Source organism: Ambystoma mexicanum, chromosome 5p, assembly GCF_040938575.1.
Source record: "Ambystoma mexicanum isolate Mex_15411 chromosome 5p, UKY_AmexF1_1, whole genome shotgun sequence".
Taxonomy (NCBI): domain Eukaryota; kingdom Metazoa; phylum Chordata; class Amphibia; order Caudata; family Ambystomatidae; genus Ambystoma; species Ambystoma mexicanum.
Window position 1 is genome coordinate 200,766,696 of NC_090930.1, and position 16,763 is coordinate 200,783,458.

General features: G+C 41.6%; 1 protein-coding gene across 2 annotated transcripts in view; it reads left to right on the forward strand.

The window, feature by feature from the left end:
- Positions 1–16,763, forward strand: part of GUCY2F (guanylate cyclase 2F, retinal) — a 720,767-nt gene that overhangs the window by 345,570 nt on the left and 358,434 nt on the right. For both annotated transcript variants that reach the window (XM_069612625.1, XM_069612624.1), the window contains exons 7-8: positions 7,589–7,732; positions 14,151–14,231. In XM_069612625.1, coding sequence (XP_069468726.1) covers positions 7,589–7,732; positions 14,151–14,231 — 225 coding nt within the window. The remainder of the gene's footprint in view (positions 1–7,588; positions 7,733–14,150; positions 14,232–16,763) is intronic.

The window sequence follows — 16,763 nt, forward strand, 5'->3', positions numbered from 1 at the left end:
CTCTATTAGGAATATTTAGAGCTGCTCTAATAGCGTTATTTTGGAGTGTTTGGAGTTTATAAAGAATGTACTTGTTAGATCCTGCATATAGAGCATTACAGTAATCCAGCCTGGATATGACGAGTGCGTTTGCTAGTGTGATGCAGCTGGTCTCAGTTAGGAATGGCCTACATGCTCGGATCAATTTGCAAGTATCTGCAGTGGAAGATGCTAAGGAATTAGTTTGTTTCTTAAAGGTGAGGGCTGAGTCGAGATAGACCCCAAGGGTTTTCACTGCAGGCATCACTTTGATGACATTGTTGTCAATGTTGAATGAGGCATAGTTTGGGTCAAGTTTTTTGATGGCCATTTCTGAGCCAAGGATCAGTAACTCTGTTTTGTCGTCATTCAGGCAGAGGCCGTGAGATGCCATCCATGCCTGAATGAGGAGATATATCTTGTTTACTAAAGCCGTGTCTTCCAGGAAGTTGCCCGAAAGGGGGATGAGGACCTGAGTGTCATCTGCGTAGTTGGTGTAGATGACACACAGTCTGTCCAACTTGTCAAACAAAGGTTTAGTGAAGATGTTGTACATCGTAGGAGCTACGCATGATCCCTGAGGGACACCGCAAGAAACTTGTGTGGGATCAGCGGCTGCTGAGGGGGAGAAGACTCTCATTGTCCGGTTTGCAAGGAAGGATTGTACCCAGGTTATGGCATCACTTGAGAAATGGGCGGCGGAGCTAAGGTGATTGCATAAGACTGCATGATCTACCAGGTCGAAGGCCGCAGAGAGGTCAAGGAGGAGTAGCATAGCTGATTTGCCAATGTCCTTCAGCTCGTCAGTTTGGGTTTTGAGGTCAATCAAGGCTGTTTTAGTACCATGAAGGGGACGGAAGCCGGAATGACGTGAGCCTAGTAAGTTGTTAGTTTCTAAGTAGTCCTGAATTTGCAGGTAGGCTCAATAATTTTAAGTAGTAATGGGACGGTGGTAATAGGTCTGTAGTTTGTCGGTATTGTGGAGTCAGGTGTTTGTTTTTTTAGCAAGGGAAGCACCCAAGATTGTTTAAGGTTGTTAGGCACTAGGTTGGACTTAAAGGATGCATTGATGAGCTTAGAGATGAAAGGCGCTAAGTCTCTCGCTGCATCTTTTATAATTTGAGCAGGGCAATTGTCTCCTTTACAGTTAGATGGCTTTAGAGAGAGTATGATTTTTTCTGTCTCTAATATGGTTATTTGTTTGAAGCTAAAGGGGTGGGGGTATTGTTAGTCTGGTTTAGAGGGAGCTGTGGCTGGGGTGTAGGTTCCGTCGGCAGGAGTAGGGAAGCTTTTTTGTTGGCAATTTTAGTTTGGAGCAAGCACATTTTTCCCGCCAGTGCATTTTGTATATTAATGCACCAGAGCTTATTTTTAGGAATGTTATCAGTCAGGGGTATGGGTGATTCCATTTCCAGAGGATGGAGAATAGTTCATTGGTATCTGATCTGGCCTTAGATATTCTGTCATTAAAGGTGTTCTTTTTAGTGCTTATGATCTCCTTTTTGTACTGTTTGGCGAGAGTGGCTAATTTAATTTTGTTCTCCTCGGTGGGCGAATGTCGCCAAATTGACTGCAACTTTCTTTTTTGAGTCCTAAGGTATTTCCACTGTGGTGTGAACCAGTTGTTCAGATGAGAAAGTTGTTTACTCTTGCAGATTTTGGTGGGGGCAATCAAGTCAAGTGCCTTAATCATCGTACTATTGAAGGCTTCCACAAGTGATGTCGGGCCTGTGATATTGTCTAAGTTGTCAAGAGTGGGGAGGATGTGAGGTACGAGTTGTTCTGCTGTGATGTCTTTTTTACATCTGGTAGGGAGTGGCGGGGCCATGAGTATTGGTTTAGGTCGGTTAAGGTCAAGTGAGGCAGAGAATACAATTAAGTAGTGGTCAGTCCAAGATTGCGGCATTATGTTGGTGATGCTAATGTTGCTATTCCGATCGGCAACCCAGTCTAGGGTCCTGCCTTTAGAGTGAGCAGGGGTGGTAACTTTTTGTGTCAGACCATAATCCTTCAATAATGAAGCAACAGAAGAGGCATGTTGTTTGTCAGCCGCCTCATGAAGCCAGGTTTCGGTTATGATTAATAGGTCTAGGTTCTCATTAGTTAGGGTATCGGAGATCTCTGTAGCGTGGGCTACCATGGATCTAGCATTGATGAGTGACCCAGTTAGTGATAAGGTGCTAGTTGGTATGGTGGTGGGAGGTTGTTTATTTTTAGTTAGAGTGCCTCTTTGTGATGGTGACTGGTTAGTTAATGTGGAGACAGGGAGCAAAGGAGTGGACTTAAGGTGTTGTGAGCGTTTGTTTGCTAGATCGATATAGCCTCTATAGGTGTGGTAAGATGATGGTTCATGGAGACAGGACAATCTTGCCCTCAGTCTCATGTTTCTATCCTTAGGAGGGTATGAGGCAGCAGATGCAAGTGCCATGGTAGTGAGGAGGCTCAGTACGAGGTGTAATGTTTGGTATTGCGATATTTTCATTATGGTCATGGGCAGGGAGGTGCTGGTGATTGGTGAATCCAAGTTTGGGCTATAGGTGTGGACTGGTACCGTGTGCAAGGCGTGTAGTTATATTTTAGTTATGGCGATTCGGTAATAGGGAAGTCTGAGCACTATAGTTAGAAATGCAGTGAGCCAGTAGACAAGAGCAATTATAGCAGCAGGGACAAGCAGGATTTGAAAATCACAATATTCTGACAAATGCAGTGAACCAGTAGTCAATAGCGATTAAAGCAGCAGGGTCCGGTAGGATTAGAAATCCTAGTGGGGGCCAAGACACTTTATCCCGATAGGTGGGAATCGATGCAGCATTAATGAGATATGGTGTAAAATCGCATGTAGGCAAATCAGGAAGATATCAGTGATACAGATAAGCACCGCCAGCACTAATCAGTATGCTCACACACGTGCTGCATACCACTTAACATAGATAACAAAGTGCCGACATGATGGCCATAAATGCCTAGAGACATCGTGATGCGGAAACAATACAGATTTCTTAGCATGATGTTTGGGTGGTCGTTCCAATCCCTCCTTAGGAATGGAGAGACAGGATGGACATGAGAACGGGCCATTAAAGTCAGGACAGAACGTGGCAGCAGATGAATACGCGTCTGACCATTACCTGCAAAGCTCTATATGCACAAACCGTTGTTCTGAGAATTGACAAGCCATTTCATGTTAAGGGATTTCTGCCCATAAATAGAAACTGCCCATCAGCATGATGTGTGAGGCATCCATTAATCATCTGCTGATGAGTTCCGACAAGATGGAATAGGTAGTTGGAAGACACCATGGAGTGTGCAAATTAGCTGGCTGAGTTTTTTGGTCTAAGAAGGACGTTCGCAGAAGGTACACTATGCTATGCTTCTCTGCAACTACCTTTGTAGTAAGAGTTCAGGAGTTCACTAGAAGAGTCATTCAATTCAATAGGCTAAGCCAAAGTCAATGGGCAAATGTCTTGGATAGGATAAAGCAATTCTGGTAAGTAATGAAAAAGTATTTGCACAAGTTCTTAGGAGTCTTTGAAGAAAAGAAGAATCAAATGTAGGGCCACAAGCTGATTAGACTTGTGAGTTGTGGAAGTTACAAGCACTTCTACAGTAAGAGGTAAGTTCTCTTAAACTTGTTTTACAGTACCTTGGTAAAGAAGAAAAGATGCAGCTGGTGACTTCTGTTCCTGTGAAGCTCTGAAGATCGCACTGTTCCTGGGCCTCAGTCGTGGGGACAAGAGGGAGGACGTCGGGAGACTCCTGCACTGTACTGGGACAGTTAAAACTGGCAACCGGCAAACTTTACTTTCAGTGGCTGTTTTGCATTTCAGCTCCTTGCGGTACGGCAAATACCAATAAGCGCAGTTCCTGGCTGTCAAGGTGGACTGTCCTTACTTCTGGGGTCCTGCACTCTGCTGAGGGGGCTCAGGCTTGGCCAGTCCTGCTTCGTGGGAGTCCGGAGGATCTTCCAAAAGCTTTAGGCCAGCTTAAAAGTAACACACACAATCTGGTGTCCCTCTCCCTGGCTATACGGTTCCTGCAGCCACTCTGAGGAAATGCAATCAGCTCCGAGATGTGTGTCCAGGTGGATTACTTTGGAGTTGATTGGTCCCACCAACTCAAAGGGAGAAGTCGTCCTTGCTGGGCTTCTCTGTCGAGGCGAACTTGACAAGTAGTCTCTGCAGCAGGGCTTCACCGGGCAAACCAACGTACCAGGAGTTGCAGCAGGTGTCCTCTTCAAGCTCTTCTTCGGTTCCTTCGTCCATTGGTCGACTCTGCCTTCCAAGCCAAAAGACTCCCCTTTTATTCAGTTCTCTCCCATTCATTCCAGTCTAGCTGTCACTCACCCAGCAGGGTGGCTGTCCTTGCCAGCCAGTCAGCCAGCCAATCACCACAGAGTGCATTTGGGTCTCCTAGGAGACTAAGCACAGGGGTTTTCGGGTACCTCCCTCACTTCCTGCCTACCCCAGACACTCGAGCGACAGAGGCGGGCTTCACTCAGAAACCCTGCCAAAGGCGAAATGAACAAAGAGACCAAACCTGGTTTAGCGCCGCAGAGAAACTCTCCAGAAGGACCTTTCCACAATGACCTGGTGGAAAAAGAAGACCAGGCACCATTTTAGCGAAGATGGCTGGACGCCATTTTGAAAAAGATGGATCCCGCGGTTAACGTTACCGGGTCCGCGGACGGTCGCGGTAAATGCAAACCTTGGTAGTTCAAAACGAAACCACTGCCACCAGCCAGTCAATTGAGGAAAGGGTAACATAAAAAATGTTACATGAACATTTAGACACAGGGGATACTAAGTAACCCCTCCAGCACTCTGTTGTAAGACAGGGTATGCTCAGGGACGTCATTTAGTGGTCGCCAGAGGTCGCAATTGCGACCTCTGAGTTTCTTTTTTTTTTTTTGTAATGCAAGCTCCTGGGCTGTGGCCAGCACCATGTGGCACTGTACTTCTGGAGTGGCTGGCTTTCTTGTTCAGGCCCCGTAAAAAAAATAGAAAAATAAGAACAGGAGTGCCACAAGTCTAACACTTTCAGCACTGACCCTAAATAAGAAAGAATAGGAATACCAAATAATGTTTCTTTCTGGAATTCTATACAATTATTGCTAGACTCATTAAAGGTTTATTTCAGGCACACTTCAGGGGGTGAGTCACTGATTTAGACTGTTCTTAAATGCCTCAACTCAGCCTTTCATCCTTCTCAGGTCGATAAATGAGTACCAACACAGGTTGAGTGATATTGGGTGTATATTTTTTCTATATAAAGTGCTCAAGCGTAAGTGCTATATAATAACACATCATTATCATTTGGTCATGGACGCCTGCTTGCATTCACAGTAATTTGGTAACATGGGCCTATGCACACTGATCTTAACGATACATATGGTGATCCATTCTTGTATGAATGTACATCACATTATAGTGATATCGTAACCATATTTTTCGTAGTGTACCTATCTTATGCCACTTCCTGTTTTGTCAACGGGTGAAAGGTCGTGTTCCATCGCTTCCCGCGATATCACTTCGGGGTGGGGTTAAATGCCATCACTTCCTGGGATGTTATCAGGGGGGTGTCAAGGGCCGTGTGATGTCACTTCCGCCACCCCTGCCATTTTGGTGAAATGATGTCCCTGGGTGTGCTGGGTCTAGCAAGTACAATGCTAAGTAAAGCCAATTTCACTTTACTGCTCTGGGAAACAGTAGTTGATCCCAGAGAAGGTATTTAAACCTTGGGAAATCTGGAAGACTTCCCTGTGGCACTGCACTGAAGGTGCTTTGTGACACAATTGTAAATGATGATGCCTATGGAGTTGGTTAGACTCCATAACCAAAAGAAACAAACACAGAAAACACATTGAATTGAAAAGTACAAAGTCCCAAAGTTTAGCAAAAGAGCTGGAGGGCTCTAAGGTGGGAGGAATTGGCCCATTTATGAGAATTCTCCCTAACAATAATCCAACACACAGTAGAATCAAGGATATCCAGAGAGAAAAGTGAGTAACAAATATTTCCCTAACTTTCAGCCAATGAGATAAAAATCATTGAATGCCTCATTATTGAGAAATGTTTCTTAATTACACTATGTGTGACTGCAACATGAAAATAATTTCTTCTGCACACATTAAAGCGTCGGTTTGGATGCATATACAGCTGCCCAAGGAGGTCAAACTTCTCTCACAACCCTGTTTAGCGAACTGGAAGGTAGGTTCCAATGTCCACCTCTCAAATGGGGTGGTACCCTTATGCAATCTGTTCTAAGGATGTGAATCAGGGCTGGAGCTCTTGCTTGAGAATGAAAAGTTATGTACCTCTTACAAATGTTCTTCAGATTGATCCTCTGCAGAGGAGGCTTTGTGAAAATATTCTGGTAATAGAGCAAACAAAGAACTGAAAGGGTTTCTGATGTAGCAAGCTTTGTGGCACTATGTGGGCCTAAACGGTTGGAGATGATTGTAATGATTTAGTGCCCTTTCTGGCGGCTGGGTTTTAAACTAAGTATTTATTTTTATTTTAGACACATTTTGTGAATTTAATTTAATAGTGTTGCCAAGATCCAGCCTGCTGCTAGGAATGCATTTATTAACCTGGAGAGGACCCCCCATTCCTTGAAATGTGTCATTTGTGATGGTCCAGACATTGTAAACTGTCTGTACTAAAGTGCAATTGTTCTCTAATAAACACTCTTTATCATGGCGATTCATTGGTGCAAATATTCACACTTGGAAATTGCAAATAACATAAAAGTATAATTAAATGTACAGATACATCACAAACATTGCAACTCACCTTCTGGAGAGTGGTAGTTAGATAGGAGTCTTAGTATCAGCCACTTTGACCCCATGTCGAAAAGCCTAGTATTCTTAGATAATATGGCTTTTCAGTGCAGACTCACTCCAGCCTTTTTCTCACATAATGTTGACAGCTGAGGATATATGTTTCATGAGGAAGTGCTATAGGATTCTTAGGAAATTTACAAATATATATTTTAGAAAGTTCAAAATAACTTTTAGATCCTGTAAATATTCATACTCGTTTGTTATACCTTACAAAAATTAGATAGAATACACATTTTCATGCAATGCCATATGCCTTTTGCTTCAGAAAGTTATGTAGACATTTTAAAATGTTGGTATTGTTGTGGAATATTTGGACGATTTCAAAAACAAGCGCAACTTTTACATACATTCAAAAGTTCTTCAATGGTATATCTTACAAATGACCAACTATTTAGGCATTTTCAAACAATTACCCAGCAATTAAATAAATACATTATAACTTGGTTAGAGATGTCAATGTAAGGAGTATTTATGGAAATGTATGGCTTTTAAAAAAAGGCCAAACTACGTGTTTGGACTATAAAGAAATCTGAAATATTTGAGAAATAGTTATGAAATATATTTGTACATTTTTACCAAACAATCACAACATTTTCATAAATGGTGTACGCAATATTTAAGACTGTTAGAACCCAAAATCTGTTACAGAAGATGCAATGCTACTAAACACAAGGATGCAACAATATATCGACTGTTTCCCTTTTAAACATTTTTCCTTAACTCAATTTGCAGAAGTTAAGCACTGATGGAAGCCGTACCAGCAGTAGTGGCCAAACGGCTGCAGATGCCAGAAGCACAAGGTCACCCATGAGGTCGTATTCTGTAAAGAGTCTCACACCTGCGACGTATGAGAACTCAAATGTGGCCATCTATGAGGTGAGATATTGCACCTGTTCCGAAAGCACATAAACCCTATGTTTATTCTAGAGCCCCGTAATAGTCTGCTGTATGCATTTTAGCAATCTGTTTCTAGCTCTTTTTGGATTCCAAATGATGAGAACAAAATTCAGTTTCAGATGTACAGAAATGGAGAATCACGTACCCCCACAGGAGCTCACACAAAATGCGGCCCATGGATATGTATGCATTCATGGCCGCTAACAGTGTAGTTGATTTTTAGAATTGTCATAACACACATTTGATAGTCCTGCCTGGTATATGATTTGTTTGAGCATCTGAGTGATGCTTGTCTTAAAGTTCTGTACGAAGCTGTTTGCAGAATCCTGCGTGATACATTTGATTGGACAGTAGGAAAAGCAACAATCCTTTAGTCAAGCTTATCACATTGACACCAGTGACATTCAAGCAGGACATTAAGACAGTTCTGTAACTCTTGCAGAAGATTAGCATCGTGCAGGCAACTGACTAATAAGAGATGATCTTTAGGTAGATCTTCTGGGCGGTATCCAGTTAAAGGATCGAATACAAAAGGTTTGAATGCAAAAGGTGAGAGTCAATAGGATCGAAAACAAAAGGTTCGATTTTTTTTTATTAGATTTTTTTTGGGGGGTTTCCGTTTAGGTAAAAAAAGTGGTTTTTACCACAAAAAACAGGGGCTGGGGGGGACCCCCAAAAAAGAAAAAGTAAAAAAAAATTATATTTCGAACCTTTTGTTTTTGGTCCTTTTGATTCGAACCTATTGTATTTCGAACCTTTTGATTCGAACCTTTGACCTATAACCCTTCTGGGCTACTGATCAAGCCGCTTGCACTGGAAAGGGCGTCCATTGACTAAATCATAATACCCCTTTTTCTTTTTCTTCTAACTTTGACAGCAGGCCAACTTGTCGAATGTGGCATTACGATGCTAACTCGGCTTGGACAAATCAGTTCCTTGCTTGCAATAAGTTGGAATTGTAAGCATGCTGATACCCTGGGCCGAAATTCTACCCACTTGACGATCCTCAGCCAGACAATTGGAGGACTGTATTAAAATTCAAACTGACAATGCAACTTACATGCTCTCTGATTTCCCCTTTCTGGTCGCACCGCAGGTATAATTTCGTAATCATGAGTAAAGCTTATCACCTACTGCTTGTATGAGTCTGGGCTTGCAAAATGTAATTCTCCTTTATATCTTTATTTATATCGCTCAGGATGCTGGGATGCTCTTTGGTGCTATGTTTGACTATTTTTGATTTGACTGCTACAATTGTTGAATCTACATATGTCTTACTGATGTGTGTCTGTTTCTGACTATTATATTTTTGGATTGTGTAATCACACAACATTAATTGTAGTACTAATGGTTTGAACAATTCTAGCTTTCATGCTCTTCCTAAATATTAAAACGTTTAATGGAAAATGTTTTTCTTGTAATTGCTTCTGGTTTGCTGGTTGTCTTGATTTTATAGGGCATCATTACGACCCAGGCGTTAAGGGTTAACGCCGTCGTTAACCCTTAACGCCTATTCTGATTTTAACGGCTACTCTTAGCAGCCGTTAAAATCCATGGCGCTAACCTGCCATGATGCTAATTACGCCACCGTAATTTACGGTGGCGTAATTAGCGCCTTCCCCACTCCCATTATGCCCTATGGGGCAAAAATGGGAATGGGGAAGGGAAAATGGGAAATGGGGATTTACCGCCCCACTCACCTTGGAATGCGGCGGTAAATCCGCCATCCACCATGGTGTAAACATAGTTTACACCATGGTGGTAAAGTTGGCGTAATTAGCGCCTGGGTCGTAATTACCCCCATTGAGTTGAGGCTGTTAAGTAGATTGCCTGCATGCTCTTTCCATTTTAGAAAAATTCTGTTTTGTATACATTAAGGTTTCAATCACGTTTTCTGTATAAAAAATAAGGATATAGTAAACACGTTCTGAATTGGATAAAGAAAGTCAATTGAATGAATAACACAGACAATATTACAATTTGCCACAATGTTATAATGGTGAGAAGCACAGGCAAGGTTCCTAATACAAGAGCTTTTTAAAAAAACAAATTTAAATTATCATCTGGTGCAAGGGAGCCAGTAAATCCTCTCCATCCAATGCTAGGTGTGAATGCACAAGCTCTCCTGTGCCACACACACCATTTTCAGGCACGGCTCCATCTGCCCTTTTTCCCTCACTCCCAAATCATCCCTCTCCTGTGAAGGATTCCAATCGGGCGTCTCACACCGGACCAGGACTCTTGCCCTCAGCCTCTGATGTAGCGCTCAATTAGAATACTTTTTGTTTATTTTCTACGAATTCAAATTGAGCCGATAACGAACCAGTCTCACACCCCCTTTTACAAATACCCCGGGTCACAATGGACCATGAACCAGGCCGGTGGGTGGTAACACAATATTTATTTATTTTAAATTCAAAGAAAATCACACAATTTTAATATTGGGCAGCAATCACCAATGGGGTGATAATTACAATGAAAACCACTGAGATACATTTGGTTAATGTTATAGAAGAACATATCCAAAGCACACATGGATAGGAGCATTTTTTCAATTAGGATAGATAGCACTTGAGTTAAGGTTTCCCCCTGTAATTTCCCCTCAAACTACAATTATTTGAATTCTTGATAGAAAGAAGCAACAGGGAGTCAGGGATATGAGGCAGCAAACATAATCCAAATCTGACCTTCCCTCACAAAATAAGAGGCAAAACCCTTTGCAATTGCTTAAAATGACACTCAGACTTTGACAAATAATTAATTATAGGTGTGGTTAAATAATGAGGTACATATGTTTTATGACAGTATCAGGGATGTAATATCACTAGCAACTATAAAGCAATATATCACAAAAGGCAGACAGTTCAAAAGCAATTTGAAAGTTAGAACCCCAGTGCAGTCAAAATCACACATGTAAAAGTTGCATTTTCACCTTTTTCAGTTTTAAATGTCAAAATGTTTTTTTTAAACGGATGGAATACACAGAATCGGAATGCGGTTTTTAGGCTGGGGAATAAATGCACATCAAAGGGACAATATAGAAGGGAAAAAGTGACTCTAGCTAAAGAATTGGATGAGATTTTCAAGGCGGAAGAAATTCGGTTTTTGGTAAAATAAAGCAGTTACAAAGAGAAATTCGGTTTGGAAAGAAAAGCAAGTTTTACTTGAACTAGATTATCAAGACTATATTGTCAAAGAAAAACACGGTACGCTCCAGGGTTGATTCACGACGTCAACATTTTCACCCCGCGTTCAACTTTATGTGGGAATTAATTTGATTATTCAAAATATGGCTAAGGATTTATGATCAATGCAAGACAGAAATTAATAGAAAAGTGGCGCTAATTGCTTAGAAAATCAAGGACAGGATGCACAGAAAATTCTAACAGTCTGAAAGAAGGTACCAAGGAATGAATAGGATTACCTAGAAAATACGACAAAGACAAAGTATCAAGATAGGGCAGACTTTGTGTGGCTATTGGATGGGGAAATACTTACAATCCACACTTTGGGATGTGGGACAGCCAACTGGGTTCTGGACTGAAAAGGTTCTGGTCAAAGCGAGGCGGCCCTCCTGACAACAAACTGCTGGGAAAGTCTAGTCACTGCATGGCAAGGGTACAGCGGGCATGCAGGTAGTGGGCAAAAAGCCGGACTGGTCACAGAATACTTCCCAATGGGTTCCACAGCTTTTTCCCTTTGTTATTGTGATTTTAGTGGTGTTTCTGGATCAATGGCCTTGCTGTGATAGGGTCAGCAATGCTTTGTCCTGGCAGTAGGGTCTGGAATCTTGCAAAGGTGGATCTGGAATGTCTGGATACCGAGGCGCTGGAAATTCAGGAGAGAGTCTCTGTCCCTGTGAGCTCCCACCCCTTTTATAAAGCGGGTGACATCACCGGGTATATTGTTGGGCAGAACTAAGCTAGACCTACCCCCAAGAACCGGATGGGTCAGCCTAAATTAATCGCCTCCTCAAGGAGGAGACTCCGTTTATGAGGTTGTATTTTATGAGGTGAAAAGCCATCCCACAGTCCTTTTTGCCAAAAGTCAATCTTAATATAAATCACACATTTGTATGGTTGTGGCCTTTTGGCAAATTTCATAGGCAGGTTACATATTTCACAGAGCATGACAGTCCAATTCTCACATTTCTAGGACTTTGTTTCATCCGTCTAATAATTTGTTGTCATTTTCAATTAAATTATTTTACCTAAAATTCTATAACTTTATACATGTGTATATGTTATCATAAAGCATGTGAATATTGAATTTCAAAGTGGCATCATATACACTTTCCTCAGAATATCCAATTCTCTGACATTTCTGTCCCTTTTATGACAGTGAAGGCTACCACGTCTTGAATTAAAGGCACCAAAATTGCATCTAGATTGTGAAACTTTTACATTTCTGCGTTGTCCAATCGCGGAGATAAAAGTCTCAAAGTTTTATTAACAAACTGGTCTTTTGAGACAAAATGGGCGGCCTTTGTCCTCCACTGTGACCATTTTTTTCTTCAGGCTACCACCAAATGTCAGTTTAGCCCAGGGTTGCCCTGGAGTTTCCCCAGTTTGAGTGGCTGGTGGTTGTCACTTCCAAAAGTCGCACGTAGGTGTCCCAGATCTATTGTCTCAAGCTGAAGCCCAGACAGAAGTCTGATGAGCGTGTGATATTTCTTTCTCTTGGTCATTCAAAGTTTCAAAAGGCAACATATAACATGTAGGTGTCCCAGAAATCCCTTGTGGCTCCTGTTGGGGGAAGCACCCAACCCCCAACTGTCCCTTGAGCCATAGTAGAACCCTGTTTGGCTAATTTTCCAGTATAGCCAATGCCTTTATTTCTTTATTTTATTTTATTTTGTTCTGGATCAGCAGCAAGCCTATTGAAATAAAACATCCCATATATGTTTCCCAGCAAAACCCCCTTTACATTGCTAGGCCAAGACAGGGCCTTCTTTCAACATTACACTTTTAAAACAGGCATTTTTCCTTATTTGGAAAAGCGCATTTAAACACATGGTGAAGTTTGCTGGGCTGACCATTTCAAAAGGTTTTCTCTTCCTTCTGACTTCCCAACATTGTTTTGCAGCCCTAGTCAGTTTCACTTATACCACAATCTGTTTAAGGCACAGGTCCATTGCAATTGACATATGCCCTTAGAGCTAGGGTTTCTTTTGAAGCAGTGATTTTTGACATTTTGTTGCCCAAAAGTCAAGCGTTTTTCAGTGCAGCTGAAAGTAAAGCTGTTGATTTCCTGGATTTGGTTTGACACACCCTGTTATTCAGTGATAATGCTCTCTTCTGCTGGAGCACAATCTGAATATGGATGGGCATGGCAGGGTCTCACTGATAAAAGCAGAGTAATGTAGAACAGCTGAAAAGAGCATCAGAGCGGCATCATTTTAAATGTAAAATATTTTGCTTTTTCAATGGGAAACTTTGGGCTAGCAGCAAAGCAGCACAGCTTTTCACTTTGCTTCTTTAGTACACACAAGAACACACCCTGGCAGCCTTTCTCAGTGTGCTCCGTGTTCCCACTTGCCCAATGGTGCTTGGCAAAAGAGTGCGGCCATCATTTTGTAGCTGCAAAACGCAGTTTTGATGCGAGGCAGTGGTGCTCAAAGGAGCCAGCGCAGCCATTTTGCTGTTAAAGGCTCAAGTGCAGTTTGATTATGGATGGAAATTCTGCTGAGTGGGTCAATGTATCCCATCATACACACCCGTACCTTCTTTCCCCTGCTCATCTCTTCCTGCACTTACCTTGCTGCTGCTATCATCCCCTACCTCACTCCTATATCCCTAGTCTCTCTCTATGGCCTGAGTCCCAGTTTCGTTTACGGCAGCCATCTTAAATTGGCAAAACCTTCTCTTTGATGGAAGGGTGCACATCAAAAGGAAAAATGTTTCTCTTATTTTTTTGTTGGCGACAACATGCTATCAGTGCCTCAGACGCACACACTGCTAATAGTGTTAAAAGACATGTTGGTTGGCGAGATTTGGCATTAATAGCCCATAGCTCTTGCAAGGTAAAAAAGAAAAATGCATAAAAAGGAGAATAACAGGGGAAGCATTATACCAGCATATAAACCTCTAATCCCCTGGGATAAGTGATTGCCTCTAACATGGTGCCAGTCTACATTTCACAGGTTCTGGTCCCAGCAGCTCGACTCAGCACTTCACCAATCAAAGGTCAATACACCAGGTACCCTATATTGGGTGTAAGAGCAGCACAGACGTGGAGGAATCTGGCATGAACTGCTGCATAACAACATTAGTTTCTTCTAATAGTTTTATTGCACAAAGTTAGTGGTATCTTTTAGAGAATAAATGACTCTCAATAGGTAGAAAAAATAGTGCCTATGTTTACTAATTGTCTCCATTTCATTAATTGTTTATTACAGGGTGACTGGATCTGGTTGAAGAAGTTCCCGTCTGGAGATTTTGGCGACATTAAGCCAAGCACAAGTGATGTGTTTGAAATAGTAAGTAATTGAGGCAGTTTCCAACCACTGAAATACTCGAGGTAGCAAGGGTATGATCAGGAACACATAAGAGAATAACCAGTTATTTATCCTTTTGCAAATTACAAGGTTTATTTCCATAAGTTTTGTGGCCAATCGACCAGAGACCATAAGCATAACATCTGAGCAAGTACTAATTCCAATGGCCGCACATACTGAGGCACAGACCTCACAGTACTGCGCTACTGTTAAAAGAGGCCATCCCAAATGTCGGCTAGATCTGTCATCATGTTTGTGGCCATACATTTTCCTTCTGGCTGCACCAAAGTATTCCAATATTCCCATAAATGGACATACTCATAGTTTACTTTGCGCATAATACCTGTAATGTTACTATAAGAAAACATGTCCATCCCAATAATAAATGTCAAGTCACAGAAAGAAATGTATAGGCTGGCTGTACCAAAACCCCAGTCTAACCACGTCATAACACATGGTATGCCTACTTTCTTATAGATGCCCGGTAAACAAAAGCCATGTCACAACAATAAAGGGCTATTCTAGCTACACCAAAATGCCATTCCAGCTAACACACCATGCTTACTTTATCATGGATGTCCACTAAATTGTTATGTTTAGTGAAATCTCCCTTTTCCCACCCGTCCCTCTCCCACCAACCACCCTCCCCCCCACACCCTCTACCCACCAGAATCAGCTCCTCGGCTCAGCATTACACATAAGCCACACGCATACACACACAATTACACATTCATTCACTCATTTAAATATACCATTCACTCACGCCCACATTCACCACACACTCGCTCCTTCACACACACTCATTCACACATACATTGCATACACACTCCTTGCACACATGCATGCATACAGAATGAGCTAACATGCAAAAACCTTGAGCACTGCTGGCTTCACTAAAGGATTCTCTCGCATCTCTGCTTAACAAAAAGCAAGTGTGAACACCAGCCCCCTCCCCTCGGATGGGAAATAATAATAATTAATAATAACATTTGTTTTTTATAGAGTGCTTTCTTCTAAAGGTCTCTACATTGGACATATTTACATGCATTACTATTAAATAACACTTAGCATTGTTATATGTTGGCTCGGATCCATGGGGAGGGGCTGAAGTGCGCATTTCATTTTTCTGAGGCAGATTTAAAGTTTTTCTGCGTTTGTGCGAATACGTTTTTCTGCACGAACACAGTACACCTTGAACGCTGCCACTTTCAGGAAAGGCTTCCCTCGCTTCTCTACCTAACAAAAAGAAGGTGCACCCATCAGCCCCCTCCCTTTGTATGTAAAAGAACCCATATATGTTCGCTCGCATCCTTGGGGAGGGGGCTGATGTGCGCATTTGATTTTTGTAAAGCAGAGCGGAGATGGAGGCCTTGCCTGAAACTGGCAACTTTCATGATTTGCTGCGTTTGTGCAAATACATTTTTTTTGCAGGAATACGTCAATACTTTAAAGCCACTGGTTCCAGGAAAGGCTTCTCTCACCTCTCTAATAAAAAGCTGTAATGATCCATCATCAATTGAACATTTGGAACATCTTTTTGTAGCCTGCCTAGGTCTGATCCAACTGAGGAAGGAAATCTTCTATAAATTCTTTCAAGATTTTAGAACATTATCGCAAAAACAAATGTGGTGGAAAATATTCAACGCTAATGAAATATCATTGAACATAGCGTCAACACACTTTTTGTAGAAATTGGAATTGTAAATCTCGAATGACAATATACCCCAACCTAAGCTTAAAATTGGGCCTGATGAGAGTGATTTAAGAAGTGGGAAGTATTGATTGATATTAAGAGTTGAGTTACATTAGCGAATCAATGACAAGATCCATATACATCACACTGTATTTGCTTGATTGCATGTGAATAGTCTCTATTTTTAGGTGACTTAACATTGGCCGGCAGGCTCTGAAATGACTGAAATGCTTTTAAGTGGAAGTTTCATGTTTTATGAGGTTTTTAATATTAATATATGCCACCGGAATAGAGCAAGAATAGGGCTGTAAATAGATAAGATGTATCAGAAGATGTATTTTAATGATGCTTTTTCAATGTAATGTAAACAACAAGAATGTAATAAGTTGTAAATAGATAGGTTGTGTTTGAAGATGTATTTTAATGATGTTTTTTAATGTAATGCAACTAACAAGAATGTAAGAAGTTGTAAATATGAATGTAAAAATGTGAAAGGTTCACATTTTTAACCAATACAAATAAAGGTACAATTAAAAAAAAAAGTTTAAAAAGCTATTATGTGAGGAAGCACCGTCCTTCAGCTCACATTTCCGGGTGGGCTGAAGCTCGGTTAACTACATGGCGTTGCGCGCCTGCTGACATGGCATTGGTGTTTGTGTGGAATTTGTGAACTCACACCAATCTCCCTGTTGCGTTTTTTGTTGGTATGGTGTTTGGGACAATGTTTTGCAAAAGTGCACAATGGACTGATCAGGTTAAGTGTGTATGAATGCAGTGACAGACCTAGCAGTGACAAACCACACTTGACCCTTCCGGCAATC